Genomic DNA, 20,325 nt, shown 5'->3' with positions numbered 1-20,325 from the left:
ACTAGGTGGCAGTGATCACATTGTGTTGAAGTGGGATTTAATCAAAGAAGTAACTACCACCAAGGGTAAAGGGAAGTGTTTTTGCTTTTATAAAGGCGACTACGGTGGTATGAGACAGTATTTAAATTCTATATGGCAGGACCAACTGATGATGTAAACAACAGCAAACTCAAACTGTGAAGCATTCAAAGAATTACACTTGGAAGCTACTAGGCTTTCCATACCAACTAAGAAATGTTGTTCAAGATTTAGGCCTAAATGAAAGTCAGATGAACTAATTAGACATGTGATAGAGAAGCAAAATGCATGGGATACATATAAAATAACAGGTGACAGAAGCCTATGATCTGTAACCAAGTCACAGAGGAGGTTAGTCAGGTGAAGGCAGATTATGAGAAATCTTTTTGGCAATGGATGCAAACAAAAACTGCAAAGAGTTCTTTACTTATGTAAAATCTAGAAGAAAGGGGATGAATCACATTTGTCCACATTTGATATCGATGGTTCAACTGTTTATGATCCTTCTCTGGTAGCAAAGAAACTAAATGAATATTTTCCATCTACATTCACACGTGAGGGGTTATTCAGGGAAGGTAATGCCCAGAAATGTATCAAAGGAAGTAAGCAAACCTTTAGCCATAATTATGAGAGCATCCCTGGATTCAGGGGAGTTCCCATGGACTGGAGATATGCAAATGTGTCCCCAATTCACAAAGGGATCAAAGGGTGACACGAGTACTTATAGACCAGTTAGTTTAACATCTGTTCCGTGTGAAATAACGAGTCACTGGTTAAAGATGCATTGCAGGATCACCTAGACAAGACTGCAGCAATAAATCAGACAGAGTATGGGTTTGTTAAGGGAAAGTCTCTCTGACAAATTTGATTGGTTATTATCATGTGTTTACAAAGGAACTGGATGCAAAAAATAATTTTGATATTGTATACTTGGATTTCAGGAACGCTTTTGACACTGTTGCACATTGAAGACTGCTGTACAAATTGGAGCAGAATGGTATTAAGGGTAATTCGCTATGATGGATAAAAGGATGGTTGTGTAGATGAAGACAGAGGGTGCTAATCAATGGGTGCTGCTCTTCGTGGGCTAATGTTATTAGTGGAGTCCCACGGCGTTCGGTGTTGGGTCCACTGTTGTTTTGTTTATTTATCAATGATATTGAACAATGTATATCAGGTTTAGTGGCGAAGTTTGCAGATGATACAAAGGTTGGCAGGATTGTTAATGACATTAACGGCAGTGTGTTACTGCAACAGTATCAAGAAAATTTGGGCAGATGGGCTGAGAAGTGGCAACTGAAGTTTAACATTGAAAAATGCAAAGTACTGCCTATGGGTAGAAGTAACCCCAGAGAAATGTACCAACAATATGGTACTACACTTAAGGAGGTAGAAAATGAAATAGAACTGGGACTAATTGTACCGTTAGATATAAAGTTTTCTGAGCAATGCAGGCAGGCTGCCAGGGAAGGCCATTGGGTGTTGTCAATGATATACAGGAATTTTGTTAGCAGGGAAAAGGAGGTGATTGTCCCTCTGTGTAAGGCAACGGTCAGGCCATGCCTTGAGTACTGCGTACTGGTCTAGAGGCCTCATTTTAGGAAGGATGTAGATTAGCTTGTGTGTACAGAGAAGCGCAACAAGATTGGTGAGGGGAATGAAGGGATCCTCTTACCAAGAGAGGCTTGAGTTCTCCAGATGCTGCAATTTGCAGCATCTGGAGACTAGGCACCTGCGAGGTAATCTGATTGCGGCATATAAGGCCTTGAATGGGTTGAACATGCTGAATTCTGATGGGATTCTTCCACTTGTTCAGATTACGAACCTAAGGGGGCATAAATTAAAATGGAGGAAGGACAGATGTGAGGAAATTTGCCTTTATCCAGTGGGTGCTTGATTGCTGGAACAAACTTCCATCTGTCATTGTGGAAGTTGATAGGTTAAATAAACTTAAGGAGGAACTGGACAAATATTTAGAGAGGATTGTTTTGAAATTTTTTTTTTTTTTTTGGCTGATGTTGCATAAGCTCATATGCTTGCTTTCTTCCATCACATGCCTCTACTACTACTACTTTGGCAGTAAGCTAGATAATCTTGTAATAACTGAGAGTAAAGTGGAAGAGATGTTGTCCAAGATTAACATGAGAAAGGCACTTGGGTTTGAAGAAATCTATCCAGTTATATTAAAGGAGGCAGAAAATAAGTAAGCAAACCCTTAGCCATATTTAGGAGATCATTTGCACATCTCCAGTCCAGTTTCCCTGGACTGGAGATGTGCAAATGTGACCACCAATTCACAAAGGTGGATCAAAGAGCAACAGAGATAATTACAGACCTCTTAGTTTAACTTCTGTTCCAGTCAAATTAATGGTGGCACTGGTTAAAGATGCATTGCAGGATCATATATTCAAAACTTCAGTTATAGCTCGGACACTGCATGGGTTTGTTAAGGGGAAGTCTTGTCTGACTAATTTGATTGGATACTATAATGTAGTCACAAAGGAATGGGAGGCAAAGAATAACTTTGATATCATATATATGGATCTTAGAAAGGCTTTTGATACCGTTGTACATAGATGACTTTGGTCCTTGAGGTTGTCACAGACATTCTCTCAGCTTTGCCAGACAAGCTGTACTTGCTACCTGTGAGTCTAAAACGCTGATGGAACTGATATTCGGGTGACACTCAAGTCAAGTGGACCCAATGTCAGCGAAGTGCGGACGGTCTGTGACAGCCAGATCCTCTGTTTGCACCTTCACGATGGTGGGACTGTTAGTAATCCTGGGTATAACCTCCATGCACAAGTACATGGTGGGTGACCACCCAGGTTTGAACCAACGTAAGCAGGAGTCGAGGTGTGGCACTCACACCACATGGAGGAACGCCGTCCCCCTATGTTACCAGGCAGTACTAGGTGGTAGATGACTCTCATCAACCGGTGAAATACCACCACTTTGCTTATTGGAGGCTTGAAGTGGTGAAACCCATGTTTAGTCTCTAGAGCGAAGTTCCGGTCAGCCCTTCCCTATCTCTTCCATCATGCAGTGTGATTGATGACTTTTGAGATTATGATGAACGTCGTGGCGAGATCCAGTAATCATTACATTTCGAGGGTTCAGCTCCAAAACGGTGTTCGCAGGCCGGCCGCTAGTTAGTACACCGGACCAAACATACTGGTAACTCTCTAGGAGGCTTCCAGATCAGCTAGTGTATAATCTTGCTACCTCTACTCTGCCAAATAGTGACTGGAGGGAGTCCGAGTAGTGTGTATGCGGGGAGCATTGTCGAGGCCACGTTATGTCAAGGATCTGGGTATATTCTTACCACATGAATGCCATATCCAAAAATTTCATTACTTCATACAGCATGTCCCACCCAATTTTTCTTACTATTGAATACACCATGAATTGTCAAACTAATAGAGCAAGCTTATCTGCGAAAAGATCTAAATCTCCCAAGGACTTCCTAATTCATTTCACAAATATACGTGGTCTCAATTCTACTCTACTGCTCATCTCAGATGCCTAAATTATTCGCTATGTGATTCCTTTTGCCTCAACGGTGGTACTTGTGCATATGTCCATTCTGATATTCCCTGTCAGAGATTTGGGAATTTGGAATTTCCTCTCTTTGATCTTCTCTGGCTTAAAATCTCTCTACATCATTATGTCAAATTCATCTGTTGTCTCTACCGTTCTCTGAACTCCACTAATCACTTGGAGCTCTTTGACTTTCTCTCTTTGCAACTTGACTTTCTCCAGTCCAACTTTTCTAAGAGTGAGGTAATTTTCCCTGGTGATTTTAATGTTCACAACTCCAGCTGTCTTCTGTTTTCTAGTCACACCGACCCAGCAGGTCGAGATGCTGAGGCGTTCGCAATTACTAATGACCTAGCACAGATTGTTCATTTACCTACGCGGACCGGGCTAGCCGAGTGGGTAAAGTACCTGCCCGGCAACCCAAAGGTTGAGGGTTTGATTCCCGCCGCGGGCTTGGATCAAAGTACTGCAAAAAACTTGGGAGGTGCAATATGGCCACAGAAGCTGATGCGCCAACAACTACCAAATCAAAAAAAAAAAAAAAAAAAAAAAAAATCATTTACCTACAAGAATACCGGACAATCCTAATCATACAGCCAATACGCTTGATCTTTTTCTCACAAACAACCCTTCTAAGTACAAGGTTGAAGTGAGAGCTCCTTTAGGCACTTCAGATCACAACTTGGTGATTGTCTCTTCTCCAATGGAACCTTTATCTCATGGCTATTCCCAACCTCGTATTGTTTGGCATTACAAGAATGCAAAATGGGATGACCTGCAAGACTTCTTTTCTTCTTTTCCTTGGTCTGATTACTGTTTCAAAACTTCTGATGTCAATGTTTGCTCAGATCGTGTCAGTGAAATTATTCTTGCAGGAATGGAATCCTTTATCCCACACTCCACTTTAAAATCTCATCCTTTATCTAAACCTTGGTTCTCCAAGAAATGTGCTAAGGCTGTCCAAGAGAAGAATGTTGCATATCGTAATTGGCTTGTTTGTAATTCTTCAGTTTCATTTTCTGCCTACACCAAAGCTCGCAACTATTGTAAAGCAGTTATTAATCAGTCCAAACTAGAGTTTGAACAGGCTAAGAGTAGAAAACTTGCTTCTTGCCCTAGTAGTAGCCGAGCATTCTGGTCTCTTGCCAAAGCTATTGGCCGTAACTTTTGCCCATCTCTGCTCCCACCACTGTCCAAACCTGATGGTTCTGTTGTCACTTCAGCCAAGGATAAAGCTGACCTGCTAGCATCCCATTTTTCTTCCAACTCATGTATTAATGATCTTGGTAAAACACCTCCCACCATTCCTAACACACTACATTCAATGCCTTCTGTGGTCTTCCGTCATAAGGATATCAGAAGGATTTTGATGAATCTTGATGCTAAGAAAGCTCCAGGTCCTGATGGTATTTCTCCACTTATTCTCAAAACCTGTGCTCCTGAACTTACTCCTATTCTTTGCCGCCTTTTTTCACTTTCTTATTCCAAAGGTGTTTTTCCTTCTGCTTGGAAATTTGCTCATATCCAGCCAGTTCCTAAAAAGGGTGACAAATCCCTCCCATCCAATTATCGTCCCATTGCAATTACTTCTACTCTTTCTAAAGTAATGGAGAAATCAATTAACCGGCAACTCTTAAACTACCTAGAAACCTTCCGTCTGATCAACGATCGCCAGTATGGATTCCGTCAGTGTCGATCCACTGGTGATATTCTGGCTTATGTTACCCATTTATGGACTAATTCAATGAAAAGGTTCGGTGAAACACAAGTAGTTGTTGTTGACATCTCAAAGGCTTTTGATCGTGTTTGGCATAAAGGTCTTCTAAACAAGCTTCCATCTTATGGTTTGCCAACTGTTTTTAGTATTTGGTTATCCAGTTTTCTCTCTGATCGCTCACTGAGGGTGATGGTAGATGGCTCTCTGTCTTCTAACTTCTCCACTAATGCCGGTGTCCCCCAAGGTTCAGTTCTTTCCCCCACTCTTTTCCTCTTGTATATCAATGACCTTCATCCATTGATTGGAAATCCTATCCATAGTTTTGCCGATGATAGCACATTGCATTCAACTTTCCATTTTGAGAAAACTTGTCCTGCTCAATCAGTTTCAAGTTTTCGAAAATCTGCTGCCAATTCCTTAAATGCCGATCTTCAGGTAATTCTCCAGTGGGGCAAAGACAACTTAGTTGACTTCAACCCTTCTAAAACTCAGTCTTGTCTTATATCTCGCAAAAAGGATTGTTCTGCTCCTATGCTTATCTTTAGTGACACTCCGATTTCTAGGCAAAGTGATATATCTCTTTTGGGGATTACCCTGACTTCTAATCTCTCTTGGCACAAGCACATTACAAATATTGCTTCCTCTGCATCTAAAAAACTTGGTTTTCTCTTTTGCTCTCGGCGTTACTTTTCTTCCAAACAGCTGCTCACTCTGTATAAATCGCAAATCTGCCCTGCCATGGAATATTGTTCCCACATCTGGGGTAGTGCCCCCAAAACCTCTCTCAGGCTTCTTGATTCCATTCAGAAGAGGGCAGTTAGGTTAATTAATGATTCATCTCTAACAGAGTCTCTCCACTCGCTTTCTCATAGACGTACTGTTTCTGCTGCATGCGTCTTTCTAGTCACACCGACCCAGCAGGTCGAGATGCTGAGGCTTTTGCAATTACTAATGGCCTAGCACAGATTGTTCATTTACCTACAAGAATAGAATAGAATTAGCATTAGCATTAGTAGAGGCATTTGATGCAAGAAAGCAAGCTTATGCAGCATCAGCCAAAAAAAAAAAAAAAAAACCACTCCCACTTCACCCCTCTGTTCGTTCAAAATACCTGTCCAGCTGAACCTTAAACTTATTTAGGCTATCAACTTCCACGACAAGGGATGGAAGTCTGTTCCACCAACCAACCACTCGCTGGCTAAAGGCAAATTTCCGCACGTCTATCCTACATCTGTCTTTCCTCAATTTGAATTTATGCCCTCTCGGGTGATTATTCTTAGCGAGAGGAAGAATCCCATCGGCATTGAGCATGCTCAAACCATTCAATGCTTTATACACCTCTATCAGATCACCTCGCTGGTGCCTAGTCTCCAGACACTGTAATTTGCAAATCTTAAGCCTTTCTTCGTAAGAGCACTCCTTTGTTCCATTCACTAATCTTGTTGCCCTTCTCTGTACTCGTTCCAGCAGCTCTACATCCTTCTTGAAATGAGGCCTCCAGGCCTGTATACAGTACTCTAGGTGTGGCCTGACCATTGCCTTATACAAGGGAATAATCACCTCCTTATCCCTGCTAGAAAAATTCCTATATATCATTGACAATACACCATGAGTTACACTTGCAGCCCGTCTGCACTGCTCATCATCATCATCATCAGCCATTTTCAATCCACTGCAGGATGAAGGCCTCTCCAGCAACTTTCCAGTTCCTTCTGTTTTGAGCGCTGATCATCCATTTACTACTCAAAAACTCATGGATTTCATCTATCCATCTCCGCCTTTGTCTTCCAGGTTTTCTTCTAGCTCCTCTTGGGTACCATTCTGTTATTTTCTTAGTCCATCTGTCATCATGTCTTCGAGCTATGTGTCCTGCCCAAGACCATTTTAGTTCTTTAGTTTTGATAAGAATGTCCTTTACTTGAGTTTGCTGCCTAATCCATGTGTTTTTCTTCTTATCTAACAGTCTGATTCCCAATATAATTCGTTCCATTCTTCGCTGTGTAGTTCTTAGCTTCTCTTCCATTCTTTTGGGGAGTGCCCAAGTTTCACTTCCATAAGTCATGGTGGGGAGTATACATTGATTCATTATTTTACGTTTCAGACAAACTGGGATATTGCTCTTCAGTATGTGACTATATTTCCTGAATGCTATCCACCAAAATTTATTCTTCTCTTGACTTCCAGCCATTTATCATTATTACAGCTAATAACTTGTCCCAGATAAGTATATGACTCCACCTTTTCAATTACTGCTCCTTCAATCATTATTTCCCTTTCCGTGGCATACTTGTTCATCATTACTTTTGTTTTAGCCATATTCATCTTTAGTCCAAAATCCTTACTAACTGTGCATAACTGATTAAGATTTTCCTCTAATTCTTTGGGATCGTGGCTTATGACCACAATGTCATCTGCAAATCGTAAATGGTTTAGGTACTCTCCGTTCACATTGACTCCTTTCTGCGACCATTCTAATCTTCTGAAAGCTTCCTCAAGGGCAGCAGTAAACAGCTTCGGAGATATTGTGTCTCCTTGTCGAACTCCTTTCTCAATTTTAAATTTGCTACTGTCTTTGTCTAGTCTAATAAAGGATGTAGCACTCTCATATATTTTCTTCAAAATCATAATATATGGAGTATCTATGCCTTGTCTTTCCAGTGCCCGAAACATTGCCTTATGCTGTATGGAGTCAAATGCCTTTTCATAATCCACAAATGCCAGGCATAATGGGTGTTTTATATTCATTTGCTTTCTCCATTAGCTGTGATATTACGTGAAGGTGATCCATAGTTGAGAATCCTGTCCTAAAGCCAGCTTGCTCTTTCGGTTGATTCTCATCAAGTATTCTTTCTAATCTGTTAGTAATGACCCTTGTGAACAACTTGTAGATATGGGATAACAAGCTAATTGGTCTATAATTTCCAATTTCTGATTTATCTCCTTTCTTATGCAGCAAAACTATGATTGCATTATTCCACTGCTTAGGCATCGCACCTTTTCTAATGCACTTTGTGAAGAGCCTTGCCAGTATTTGTGTTATGTCTCTTCCTCCCAATTTTAACAACTCTACAGTAACTTCATCTTCCCCCGGGGCTTTCCGATTCTTCATTTTCTTCAATGCATGTTCTACCTCATCAGGAAGAATATCGGGTATGTCGTATGTGTTGCTACTTTGCAATCCATCTTCCCCACTGCTGGTATCATTCCCTCGCTCCTTGTATAACTCTTTATAGTAGTCTTCTGCTATTTGAATTATGCCTTCTCTGCTGTTTATAAGTACACCATCGCTATTCTTCAGTTTCAGTATCATTTGTCTTTCTGTATTACTGCTCATGGCTGCTGATTTAAATCCTTTGTTTTCCCTTAATGCTTGTTCTACCTTTCTCGTGTTAAATCTTCTTATGTCCTCTCTGAGTCTCTTTCTAATGGCTTTGCATAACTCAGTATACTCAATTTTCTCTCTGTCAGTGTTTTTCTTGCTCTTCATTTGTCGTCTTTGGTTCATCATGACAAGTGTTTCTTGATTAATTTTTTCTTCTTTGGATTTCTGTTTCCCTATAGGTTTCTTGGGCTTTATCACTTTCAAAAAGTTGTAATATTCCTCGTCGATATCTTGGTCCTCAGCAGTCTGCAGAAGCTCATACTTGTTCTTAAGTTCCAGTACATACTGCTTTTTCTCCTCTTCTGTTATCTCAAAGACCTTTGTATTATTTACTCGAGTCAGTTTTTTCCTTTCCTTTCCTACATCTATATCAAGTGTACATCTTACCATTCTGTGATCACTTCCAACATTTACCTTATTCAGGACGGTAACATCAGTCACAATATATCTTCTGTTAGTGAGGATGAAGTCGATTTCATTAGTTGTTAATCCATTTGGACTCTTCCATGTCCACTTTCTGTTCACCCTTTTCTTGAAAAAAGTGTTCATTACTGACATTCCTTGAGATTCTGCAAATTCCACAAGTCTTTCACCTCTTTTATTTCTTTCACCAATTCCAAAATTTCCTATAGTTCCTCTTTCTGCGCTGTTTTGCCTTTTTCAACCTTAGCATTGAAGTCCCCCATAATAATAGTGTAGTGGGTTTTCTGCTCATCTAGAAGACTCTCAATTTCAGTGTACATTTCTTCAACCTCTTCATCATCATGGCTCGATGTTGGTGCATAAATCATTATAATCTTTAGCTTGTACCTCTTAGAAATCTTGAGTATTAGTCTTGACACCCTTGGTGATGTACTTTTGAATTCCAAAATGTTGTTTTTAAAATCTTTATGGACCAGAAACCCAACTCCACCTTCACTCCTTTCACTGTTTCCATTGGTGTACAGCAGATTTCCACTTGATAAACTTATAAGTGATTCATTTCTTCTTCTTGTTTCAGCCAAACCGATGATATTCCAATTCACATTTTCTAATTCCTTTTCCAGCTCTAATATCCTGTCTTCACCGATGAGTGATCGTACATTATAACAGGCAAAGTTCAATTTCCGTGCTTGGCAGCCTGGTCGTACCCAGAGATTCATAGCACCCTCTGCTTCCACTCTGATCCTCTCGCTGCCGTAAGAGGGAGAGTGAAAGCTGCTGGGGACTGAGGGCCATTTGTATTGTTGTGCTCTCATTGCTGGAGGGTTTGGTCTTTTCCTCTTCACACTGACCAGGCGTCTTGAAGAGAACCACTCTACACGTTCGTTGCCACCTAAGTGACGTAACAGGGCTTACCATCGAGAAGGTGCGCATGAGTAGATTTTAGGGAGGCAGGCCAACCGGACTTCTCCTAAATCTTCTGTAATAGAGAGATATTGGATCCATCAGTGTTTTAGGCTGAGTGTCTGATAACACACAGGATACCTGTTCCCCTCTAAGCCCCAACTGCTCAGAGAACTTCATATCTGCCTGCACAACCACCCCCAGGTTCCTTTCATTCTCTACCACTGTCAGTGTAATACCACAGAGTTGATACGTTGCTCTGGGGTTGCTGTTTCCCATGTGTAGTACTTTACATTTGTCAATGTTAAACTTCATTTGCCACCTCTCAGCCCATCTGCTCAACCTTTCCAGATCCTGTTGCAGCAGCATAGTGTCAGTAGTGCCCTTGACAACCCTGCCTACCTTTGTATCGTCTGCAAACTTCGACATTAAGCTTGATATACCATCATCAATATCATTTATGAATACAGAAAACAATAATGGACCCAACACTGAGCCCTGAGGGACTCCACTAATAACATTAGTCCACGACGAGCAGTGTCCATTGATTACCACTCTCTGTCTTCTCCCCCTCAGCCACCCCTTTACCCACAGCAGCAATTTGCCTCCAATGTTACACTGCTCCAATTTGTTCAGCAGTCTTCCATGTGCAACAGTATCAAAAGCCTTTCTAAGATCCAAGTATATAATATCAAAGTTATTCCCTGCATCCAGTTCCTTTGTGACTGCATCATAGTATCCAATCAAATTGGTCAGCAAGACTTCCCCTTAACAAAACCATGCTGTGTCCGAGCTATAACTGAAGTCTTGTCTAAATGATCCTGCAGTGCTTCTTTAACTAGTGCCTCCATTAATTTTCCTGGAACAGAAGTTAAACTCACAGGTCTATAATTGCTTGTGTCAGCTTTTGATCCTCCTTTGTGAATTGGGGTCACATTTGCACTACTCCAGTCTATGGGTAACTCCCCTGAGTCCAAGGAAGCTCTCATAATTATGGCTAAGGGTTTGCTTACTTCCTTTGCTGCCTCCTTTAATAGAACTGGATACATCCCATCCACCCCAGGTGCCTTTCTTGTGTTTATCTTCAACAATTTCTCCTCCACTTTACTCTCAGTTATTAAAAGATTCTCTAGCTTACTGCTAGAGTTGAATATACCTCTGGCAATCCCCTCGATAAATAACTCCTCATGTGTGAATGTCGATGCAAAATATTCATTTAGTTTGTTAGCTACCTGAGCAGGATCATCAACAGTTGACCCATCGATATCAAGTGGACCAATCTGATTCATCCGGACCAATCTGATTCATCTGATTCATTCATCTGAATACCGGACAATCCTATTCATACAGCCAATACGCTTGATCTTTTTCTCACAAACAGCCCTTCTAAGTACACGGTTGAAGTGAGAGGTCCTCTAGGCACTTCAGATCACAACTTGGTGATTGTCTCTTCTCCAATGGAACCTTTATCTCATGGCTATTCCCAACCTCATGTTGTTTCGCATTACAAGAATGCAAAATGGGATGACCTGCGAGACTTCTTTTCTTCTTTTCCTTGGTCGGATTACTGTTTCAAAACTTCTGATGTCAACGTTTGCACAGATCGTGTGAGTGAAATTATTCTTGCAGGAATGGAATCCTTTATCCCACACTCCACATTAAAATCTCATCCTTTATCTAAACCTTGGTTTTCCAATAAATGTGCTAAAGCTATCCAAGAGGAGAATGTTGCATATCATAATTGGCTTGTTTCTAATTCTTTAGTTTAATTTTCTGCCTACACCAAAGCTCGCAACAATTGTAAAGCAGTTGTTAATCAGTCCAAACTAGAGTTTGAACAGTCTAAGAGTAGAAAACTTGCTCTTTTCCTAATGGTAGCCGAGCATTCTTGGCTCTAGCCAAAGCAATTGGCTGCAACTTTTGCCCATCTCTGCTCCCACCTCTGTCCAAACCAGATGGTTCTGTTGTCACTTCAGCCAAGGATAAAGCTGACCTGCTAGCATCCCATTTTTCTTCCAACTCATGTATTAATGATCTTGGTAAAACACCTCCCACCATTCCCAACACACTCCATTCAATGATGCCTGGGGTCTTCCGTCAAAAGGATAACAGAAGGATCTTGATGAATCTTGATGCTATGAAAGCTCCAGGTCCTGATGGTATTTCTCCACTTGTTCTCAAAACCTGTGCTCCTGAACTTACTCCTATTCTTTGCTGCTTTTTTTCACTTTATTATTCCAAAGGTGTTTTTCCTTCTGCTTGGAAATTTGCTCATATCCAGCCCGTTCCTAAAAAGGGTGACAAATTCCTCCCATCCAATTATCGTCCCATTGCAATTACTTCTGCTCTTTCTAAAGTAATGGAGAAATCATTTAACCACCATCTCTTAAACTACCTAGAAACCTTCCGTCTGATCAATGATCGCCAGGATGGATTCTGTCAGTGTCGATCCACTGGTGATAGTCTGGCTTATGTTACCCATTTATGGACTAATTCAATGGAAAGGTTCGGTGAAACACAAGTAGTTGTTGTTGACATCTCAAAGGCTTTTGATCGTGTTTGGCATAAAGGTCTTCTAAACAAGCTTCCATGTTATGGTTTGCCAACTATTTTTAGTTATTGGTTATCCAGTTTTCTCTCTAATCGTTCACTGAGGGTGATTGTAGATCTCTCTCTGTCTTCTAACTTCTCCACTAATGCCAGTGGCCCCCAAGGTTCAGTTCTTTCCCCCACTCTTTTCCTCTTGTATATTAATGACCTTCTTCCATTGAATTGAAATCCTATCCATAATTTTGCCGACGATAGCACATTGCATTCCATTTTCCATTTTGAGAAACCTTGTCCTGCTCAATCAGCTTCAACTTTTCGAAAATCTGCTACCAATTCCTTAAATTCCAATCTTCAGGTAATTCTCCAGTGGGGCAAAGACAACTTAGTTGATTTCAACCCTTCTAAAACTCAGTCTTGTCTTATATCTCGCAAAAAGGATTCTTCTGCTCCTACGCTTATCTTTAGTGACACTCCGATTTCTAGGCAAAATGATACAAATATTGCTTCCTCTGCATCTAAAAAACTTGGTTTCCTCTTTCGCTCTCAGCGTTACTTTTCTTCCAAACAGCTGCTCACTCAATATAAATTGGAAATCGGCCCTGCCACGGAATATTGTTCCCACATCTGGGGTGGTGCCCCCAATACCTCTCTCAGTCTTCTTGATTCCATTCAGAAGAGGGCAGTTAGGTTAATTAATGATTCGTCTTTAAGAAAGTCTGTCCACTCGCTGTCTCATAGACGTACTGTTTCTGCTGCATGTCTCTTCTACAGATACTTCCATGGGCACTGTTCTTCTGAAATGGCTCCTATAATTCCCGCTCTCTCTTTCAAAACAGTCCGAACACATGTCACCACCAGCCAACATCCATTTACCATCCAACTTCAAACCTACAGAACCAACTTTTCATCTTCCTCATTTATTCATTCATCTGCCGTTTTCTGGAACAACCTTCTTTCATACGTATTTCCTGAAAATTACAAACTGCAGAAGTTCAAGTCCAGTGTCAACAAATATCTTCTTTCGTCTTCTCAACCTCCAACCCAAGCACAGTACTAAGTACTATAGGTTCTAATACCTCTCGTGTTTGGGGTTCACATAAAAAAAAAAAAAAAAAAAGATGACTGCTGCACGAATTGGGACAGTGTGGCATTTGAGGCCAATTGGTGGTATGGATAAAGGGATGGTTGAGTAGAAGACAGAGTGGTAATCAATGGACACTGCTCTTCGTGGACTAATGTTGTTGGTGGAGTCCCTCAGGGTTCAGTGTTGGTTCCATTGTTGTTTTCTGTATTTAAAAATGATATTGTTGATGGTATATCAGGATTAATGTCCAAGTTTGCAGACGATACAAAGGTTGGCAGGGTTGTTAATGACACTAATGACAGTACGCTGCTATAACAGGATGTAGAAAAGTTGAGCAGATGGGCTGAAAGGTGGCAAATTTAATTTAGCATTCACAAATGTAAAGTACTACCTATTGGTAGCAGTAACCCAAAAGTAACATATCAACTCTGTGGTACCACACTGACCAATGGTTGAGAAAGAAAAGGACTTGGAGGTTATTGTGCAGGCAGATATGAAGTTTTCTGAGCAGTGCAGATGGTCTCCAAAGTAGCTCATGGTGTCTTGTCAGTGATATACAGGAATTTTTCTAGTAGGAATAAGGAAATGATTATCCCTTTGTATATGGCAATTGTCAGTCCACACCTTGAGTACTGTATAAACATGGAAGCCTCTCTGGAGACTTAATTTTAAGAAGGATATAGAGCTGTTCGAGCGAGTACAGAGGAGGGCAACAAGATTAGTGAATGGAACAAAGAGTTGCTCTTATTAAGAAAGGCTTAAATTTTGCAAATTACAGTGTCTGGAGATTAGGCACCTGCGAGGTAATCTGATTGAGGTGTATAACGCCTTGAACGGTTTGAGCATGCTTAATGCTGATGGGATTCTTCCTGTTGTTTAGAATAATCGCCTGAGAGGGCATAAATTCAAATTGAAGAAAGACAGATGAATGATTGATGTGTGGATGTGTGCCTTTAGCCAGCGGTTGCTTTTTTTTTTTTTTTATGAGAACCCCAAACACGAGAGGTATTATAACCGATAGTACTTAGTACCGTGCTTGGGTTGGAGGTTGAGAAGACGAAAGAAGATATTTGTTGATATTGGACTTGAACTTCTGTAGATTGTAATTTTCAGGAAATACGTATAAAGGAATGTTGTTCCAGAAAACGGCAGTTGAATGAATAAATGAGGAAGATGAAAAGTTGGTTCTGTGGGTTTGAAGTTGGACAGGAAATGGATGTTGGCTGGTGGCGGCGCGTGTTCGGACTGTTTTGAAAGAGAGAGAGGGAATTATAGAAGCCAACTCAGAAGAACAGTGCCCATGGAAGTATCTGTAGAAGAGGCATGCAGCAGAAACAGTGCGTCATGAGAAAGCGAGTGGAGAGACTCTGTTAGAGATGAATCATTAATTAACCTAACTGCCCTCTTCTGAATGGAATCAAGAAGCCTGAGAGAGGTTTTGGGGGCACCACACCAGATGAGGGGAGAACTATATTCCATGGCAGGGCGGATTTGCGATTTGTACAAAGTGAGCAGCTGTTTGGGAGAAAAGTAATGCCGAGAGCGAAAGAGAAAACCAAGTTTTTTAGATGCAGAGGAAGCAATATTTGTAATGTGCTTGTGCCAAGAGAGATTAGAAGTCAGGGTAATCCCCAAAAGAGATATATCATTTTGCCTAGAAATTGGAGTGTCACTAAAGATAAGCATAGGAGCAGAAGAATCATTTTTGCGAGATATAAGACAAGATTGAGTTTTAGAAGGGTTGAAATCAACTAAGTTGTCTTTGCCCCACTGAAGAATTATCTGAAGATCGGCATTTAAGGAATTGGCAGCAGATTTTCGAGAACTTGAAACTGATTGAGCTGGACAAGGTTTCTCAAAATGGAAAGTGGAATGCAATGTGCTATCATCGGCAAAACTATGGATAGGATTTCCAGTCAATGGAAGAAGGTCATTGATATACAAGAGGAAAAGAGTGGGGGAAAGAACTGAACCTTGGGGGACACCGGCATTAGTGAAGAAGTTAGAAGACAGAGAGCCATCTACCATCACCCTCAGTGAGCGATCAGAGAGAAAACTGGATAACCAATTACTAAAAACAGTTGGCAAACCATAAGATGGAAGCTTGTTTAGAAGACCTTTATGCCAAACACTTTATCCTTTATGTCAGCTTTATCCTTGGCTGAAGTGACAACAGAACCATCTGGTTTGGACAGAGGTGGGAGCAGAGATGGGCAAAAGTTGCGGCCAATAGCTTTGGCAAGAGACCAGAATGCTCGGCTACCATTAGAGCAAGAAGCAAGTTTTCTACTCTTAGCCTGTTCAAACTCTAGTTTGGACTGATTAATAACTGCTTTACAATTGTTGCGAGCTTTGGTGTAGGCAGAAAATGAAACTGAAGAATTAGAAACAAGCCAATTACGATATGCAACGTTCTTCTCTTGGACAGCCTTAGCACATTTATTGGAAAACCAAGGTTTAGATAAAGGACAAGAATAATTTCACCGACGCGATCTGAGCAAACGTTGACATCAGAAGTTTTGAAACAGTAATCAGACCAAGGAAAAGAAGAAAAGAAGTCTCGCAGGTCATCCCATTTTGCATTCTTGTAATGCCAAACAATACGAGGTTGGGAATAGCCATGAGATAAAGGTTCCATTGGAGAAGAGGCAATCACCAAGTTGTGATCTGAAGTGCCTAAAGGACCTCTCACTTCAACCTTGTACTTAGAAGGGTTGTTTGTGAGAAAAAGATCAAGCGTATTGGCTGTATGATTAGGATTGTCCGGTATTCTTGTACGTAAATGAAGAGTCTGTGCTAGGTCATTAGTAAATGCAAAAGCCTCAGCATCTCGACCTGCTGTGTCGGTGTGACTAGAAAACGGAAGCCAGCTGGAGTTGTGAACGTTAAAATCACCAAAGAAAATTACCTCACTGTTAGGGAAGTTGGACTGGAGAAAGTCAAGTTGCAAAGAGAGGAAGTCAAAGAGCTCCAAGTGATTAGTGGAGTTGGGAGAACGGTAGAGACAACAGATGAATTTTACACAATGAGGTAGAGAGATTTTAACCCGGAAAAGATCGAAAAGAGGAGATTCCAAATTGCCAAGTCTCTGACAGGGAATATCAGAACGGACATATGCACAAGTACCACCTTTGAGGCGAAAGGAATCATACAGCAAATAATTTGGACATCTGAGATGAGCAGTAGTTGAATCAGCTGATAACTGAGATTCAGTCAGAAAAAGTACACGGGGTTTGGAAGACTGCAAGTGGAAATGGACATCGTTGAGATTGGAATTGAGACTACGTATATTTGTGAAATGAATTAGGAAGTCCTTGGGAGGTTTAGATCTTTTCGCAGATAAGCTTGCTCTGTTATTTTGACAATTCATGGTGTATTCAATAGTAGGAAAAAGTGGGTGGGACATGCTGTATGAAGTAAGGAAATTTCTGGATATGGCATTCATGTGGTAAGAATATACCCAGATCCTTGACATAACGTGGCCTCGACAATGCTCCCTGCATACACACTACTTGGACTCCCTCCAGTCACTATCTGGCAGAGTAGAGGTAGCAAGATTATACACTAGCTGATCTGGAAGCCTCCTAGAGAGTTACCAATAGGTTTGGTCCGGTGTACTATCTATCGGCCGGCCTGCGAACAACGTTTTAGGGCTGTACCCTCGAAATGTAAGGAATATTGGATCTCGCCACGGCATTCATCATAACCTCAAAAATCATCAGTCATACTGCATGAAGGAAGAGATAGGGAAGGCTTGGCCGGAACTTAGCTCTAGGGACTAAACATGGGTTCCACCACTTCAAGCCTCCAATAAGCAAAGTGGTGGTATTTCACCGGGTGATGAGAGCCATCTACTACCTAGTACTGCCTGGTAATATAGAGGGACGGCATTCCTCCATGTTGTGTGGGCGCCACACCTCGACCCCTGCTTACGTTGGTTCACACCTGGGTGGTCACCCACCATGTACTTGTGCATGAAGGGTATACCCAGGATTACTAATAGTCCCACCATCGCGAAGGTGCAAGCAGAGGATTTGGCTGTCATAGACCATCCGGACTTCACCGAAATTGGGTCCACTTGACTTGAGTGTCACCCGAATATCAGTTCCATCAGCGTTTTAGACGCCCAGGTAGCAAGTACAGCTTGTCTGGCATATCTGAGAGAATGTCTGTGACTACCCCAAGGACCAAAGGTTCTGCAAATTACTTAAGAGTTCTTATCTGTTACCCCAACTGGACGTATTATCTAGATGTTCTGGGGGCAGAAACGTTTCACGTGAGAGGGTAGCTAATATCAGGGAAGAGAGCCTAAAAAACTTCAAGTGTTGTGTTAGGATTGTTAAATATACAAACACAATAAATCTTAATCGTGTATACAGTAAAATTAGAAGTGTCGTCAGTAAAATGAGCGAATTCGAACTGCTGGTTAAAACAAGTAAAGCAGACATAAGAGGGCTTACAGAGATGTGGTGCCACCCAGAAATTGGAGATGATGAGTTTAAGTATGGCTTGTATAATGTATTTAGGAAGGATAGGGTAGATAGAAGGGGTGGTGTGGTAATGCTTCTTATCAGAAGCAGCCTGAGTGCGACAGTAGCTTTCCCTGGATTCAAACATTTCACATGCTAGTATAGAGTCTGTATGGTGTGAGATAGTTGGAAACAAAGGTATAATACGAGTAGGAGTAATCTACAGACCAGGTGATTGTGAAGATTATGACGTAAGCCGCTACATGCAAATGTAATGGGCAAGTAAGTGCTAACCTGTTTCAATTTTCCTTTAATTGATTGGAGTAAATGGGAAGGAATCTCGACATGGGGAACAAAATTTTTAAATCAGCTAGATGACAGTTATTTGTATCAACATGTCAGGGAAAGTACTAGAGAAAAGAATATCCTAGATCTCATCCTCACACATGAAATCAGATGACATAACAGGGCTGACCGTAGAGGAACCAGTAGCAGGAAGTGATCATGGAGTTCTACGGTGGATGATGACGAGAGAGGTAGCAGAAGTAAAAGGCAAAGGAATGGGTTTTAATTTCAGAAAAGGAAATTACGATGCCTTAAGGTACTACATGGCCTCTATTAACTGGGTAGATATTGTGCAGAAAATGAATACATTTGAGCTGTGGTACGCTTTTAAAACATTAATCACAGACGCCTTGAATGCGTATATACCATTAAAAAAAGTACTCCACGAGGAGGATTCCAAGTTGGATGAATAGTGAAGTTTCCACATTACTTGAGCAGAAAAAGGTGGCATGGAAAGGTTACAGAGTAATAAAAAATACTGAAGCCTATAACAGCTACAAGGTGATGTGTAATAGAGCCACAGAAAAGGTTCGACAGGCAAAGGCAGTTTATGAGAAATCACTAGCAAACAGAGCAAAGAGGGGAGATAAAGATTTCTTCACATATATAAATGCCAAAAAGAGCAGGACAAACCAGATCGGACCTTTACGTAAGGGAAAGGGTATAGTATTAAATACACCAGCTGCTGTTGCAGATGAACTCAACAGTTATTTTGCATCGATATTTACAAATGAAAAGCCTTTTGTGGCATAGTGGCATAGTGTTTTGTGGAAGGCGCCACCAGTGGTTTCCCACATATCCACCATGGTACTTTGTGAAGAATTTACAGAATCTCTGTAAAAGCCAGAAAAAGTGTGGTGTCTGGTTTGCGACAGAGTTGTGCTGTGGTCTGTTGTTCTGTCTCTGGCTGCTTAGCCGCAAGGCCCCTAAGGGAACCCCACGTTGCACGCCACCACCACTGGGAGGTGAGCCAGTCTGGCCTCCGCCAGGGTTGCCTGAGCTTCCTGACGGAGACCAAAAAAAAAAAATATATATATATATATATATATATATATATATATATATAAAAAATAAATAAAATAAAAATAAAATAAAATAAATAAAATAAAATAAAAAAATAAAATAAAGTAACAGATTAAAAAAAAAATAAATAAATAAGTAAATAAGTAAAAAGTAAATTGATTAAAAAGAAAAAAAAAAAAGAGAGAGAGGGGCATAGAAGAGAGAGGATTTAAGGTGGAATGAATTTGGGTGGGTTGACAGGGGAGAATAAATCCACCCTAATTTAGGCGAAGTATAGGAAAGAGTTTGGGTTTAAAAGTCACAGGGGACAGGTGCCCCTGTGTAATTGCCAATGGCATAGTGCCTATAGATCCCACACTGAGGTCAGTGCCAGCAATCCTGCACCAGATCGGTGCCAGCAGTATATCCTACCCATTTCCGGTTTGCGATGACTTTTAAATCCCGCACTCCGAGGAGTGCCAGCATACCGCACCTTGGATGGTGCCTGCAATAGATCCTACCCTATTTGGGTTTGCATGATTATGTCTGCATTTTTCCGGAGGAATGGAGAGTTATCCCACGCCGGTCTGGTTTAGTTCTTGGGCTCTGAGTTCTGCAATCTTAGCTTGCCTAAGTGCAAATGTTTCTTGCGCTTAGGTGGTTAATGCCTCATTAGCATTAGTAGAGGCATTTGATGCAAGAAAGCAAGCTTATGCAGCATCAGCCAAAAAAAAAAAAAAAAAAAAAAAACCCACTTCCACTTCACCCCTCTGTTCGTTCAAAATACCTGTCCAGCTGAGCCTTAAACTTATTTAGGCTATCAACCTCCACTACAAGGGATGGAAGTCTGTTCCACCAACCAACCACCAACTGGCTAAAGGCAAATTTCCCC

General features: G+C 41.1%; 1 protein-coding gene across 4 annotated transcripts in view; it reads left to right on the top strand.

Moving 5' to 3' along the window:
• Cadps (calcium-dependent secretion activator 1) overlaps positions 1–20,325 on the top strand; it is a 1,208,856-nt gene that overhangs the window by 736,124 nt on the left and 452,407 nt on the right. Inside the window, exon 19 of one of the 4 annotated variants that reach the window (XM_090389908.1) lies at positions 18,821–18,843. The exons of the other annotated variants lie outside the window; for them this stretch is intronic. Coding sequence (XP_090246034.1) covers positions 18,821–18,843 — 23 coding nt within the window. The remainder of the gene's footprint in view (positions 1–18,820; positions 18,844–20,325) is intronic. 4 annotated transcript variants of the gene reach the window in all.

This window comes from Mastigoproctus giganteus, chromosome 2, assembly GCF_048544385.1.
Source record: "Mastigoproctus giganteus isolate SK-2022 chromosome 2, ASM4854438v1, whole genome shotgun sequence".
NCBI classification, from domain to species: domain Eukaryota; kingdom Metazoa; phylum Arthropoda; class Arachnida; order Uropygi; family Thelyphonidae; genus Mastigoproctus; species Mastigoproctus giganteus.
The sequence above is the reverse complement of the archived record's forward strand: the minus strand, read 5'-3'. Positions and strand labels throughout refer to the sequence as shown.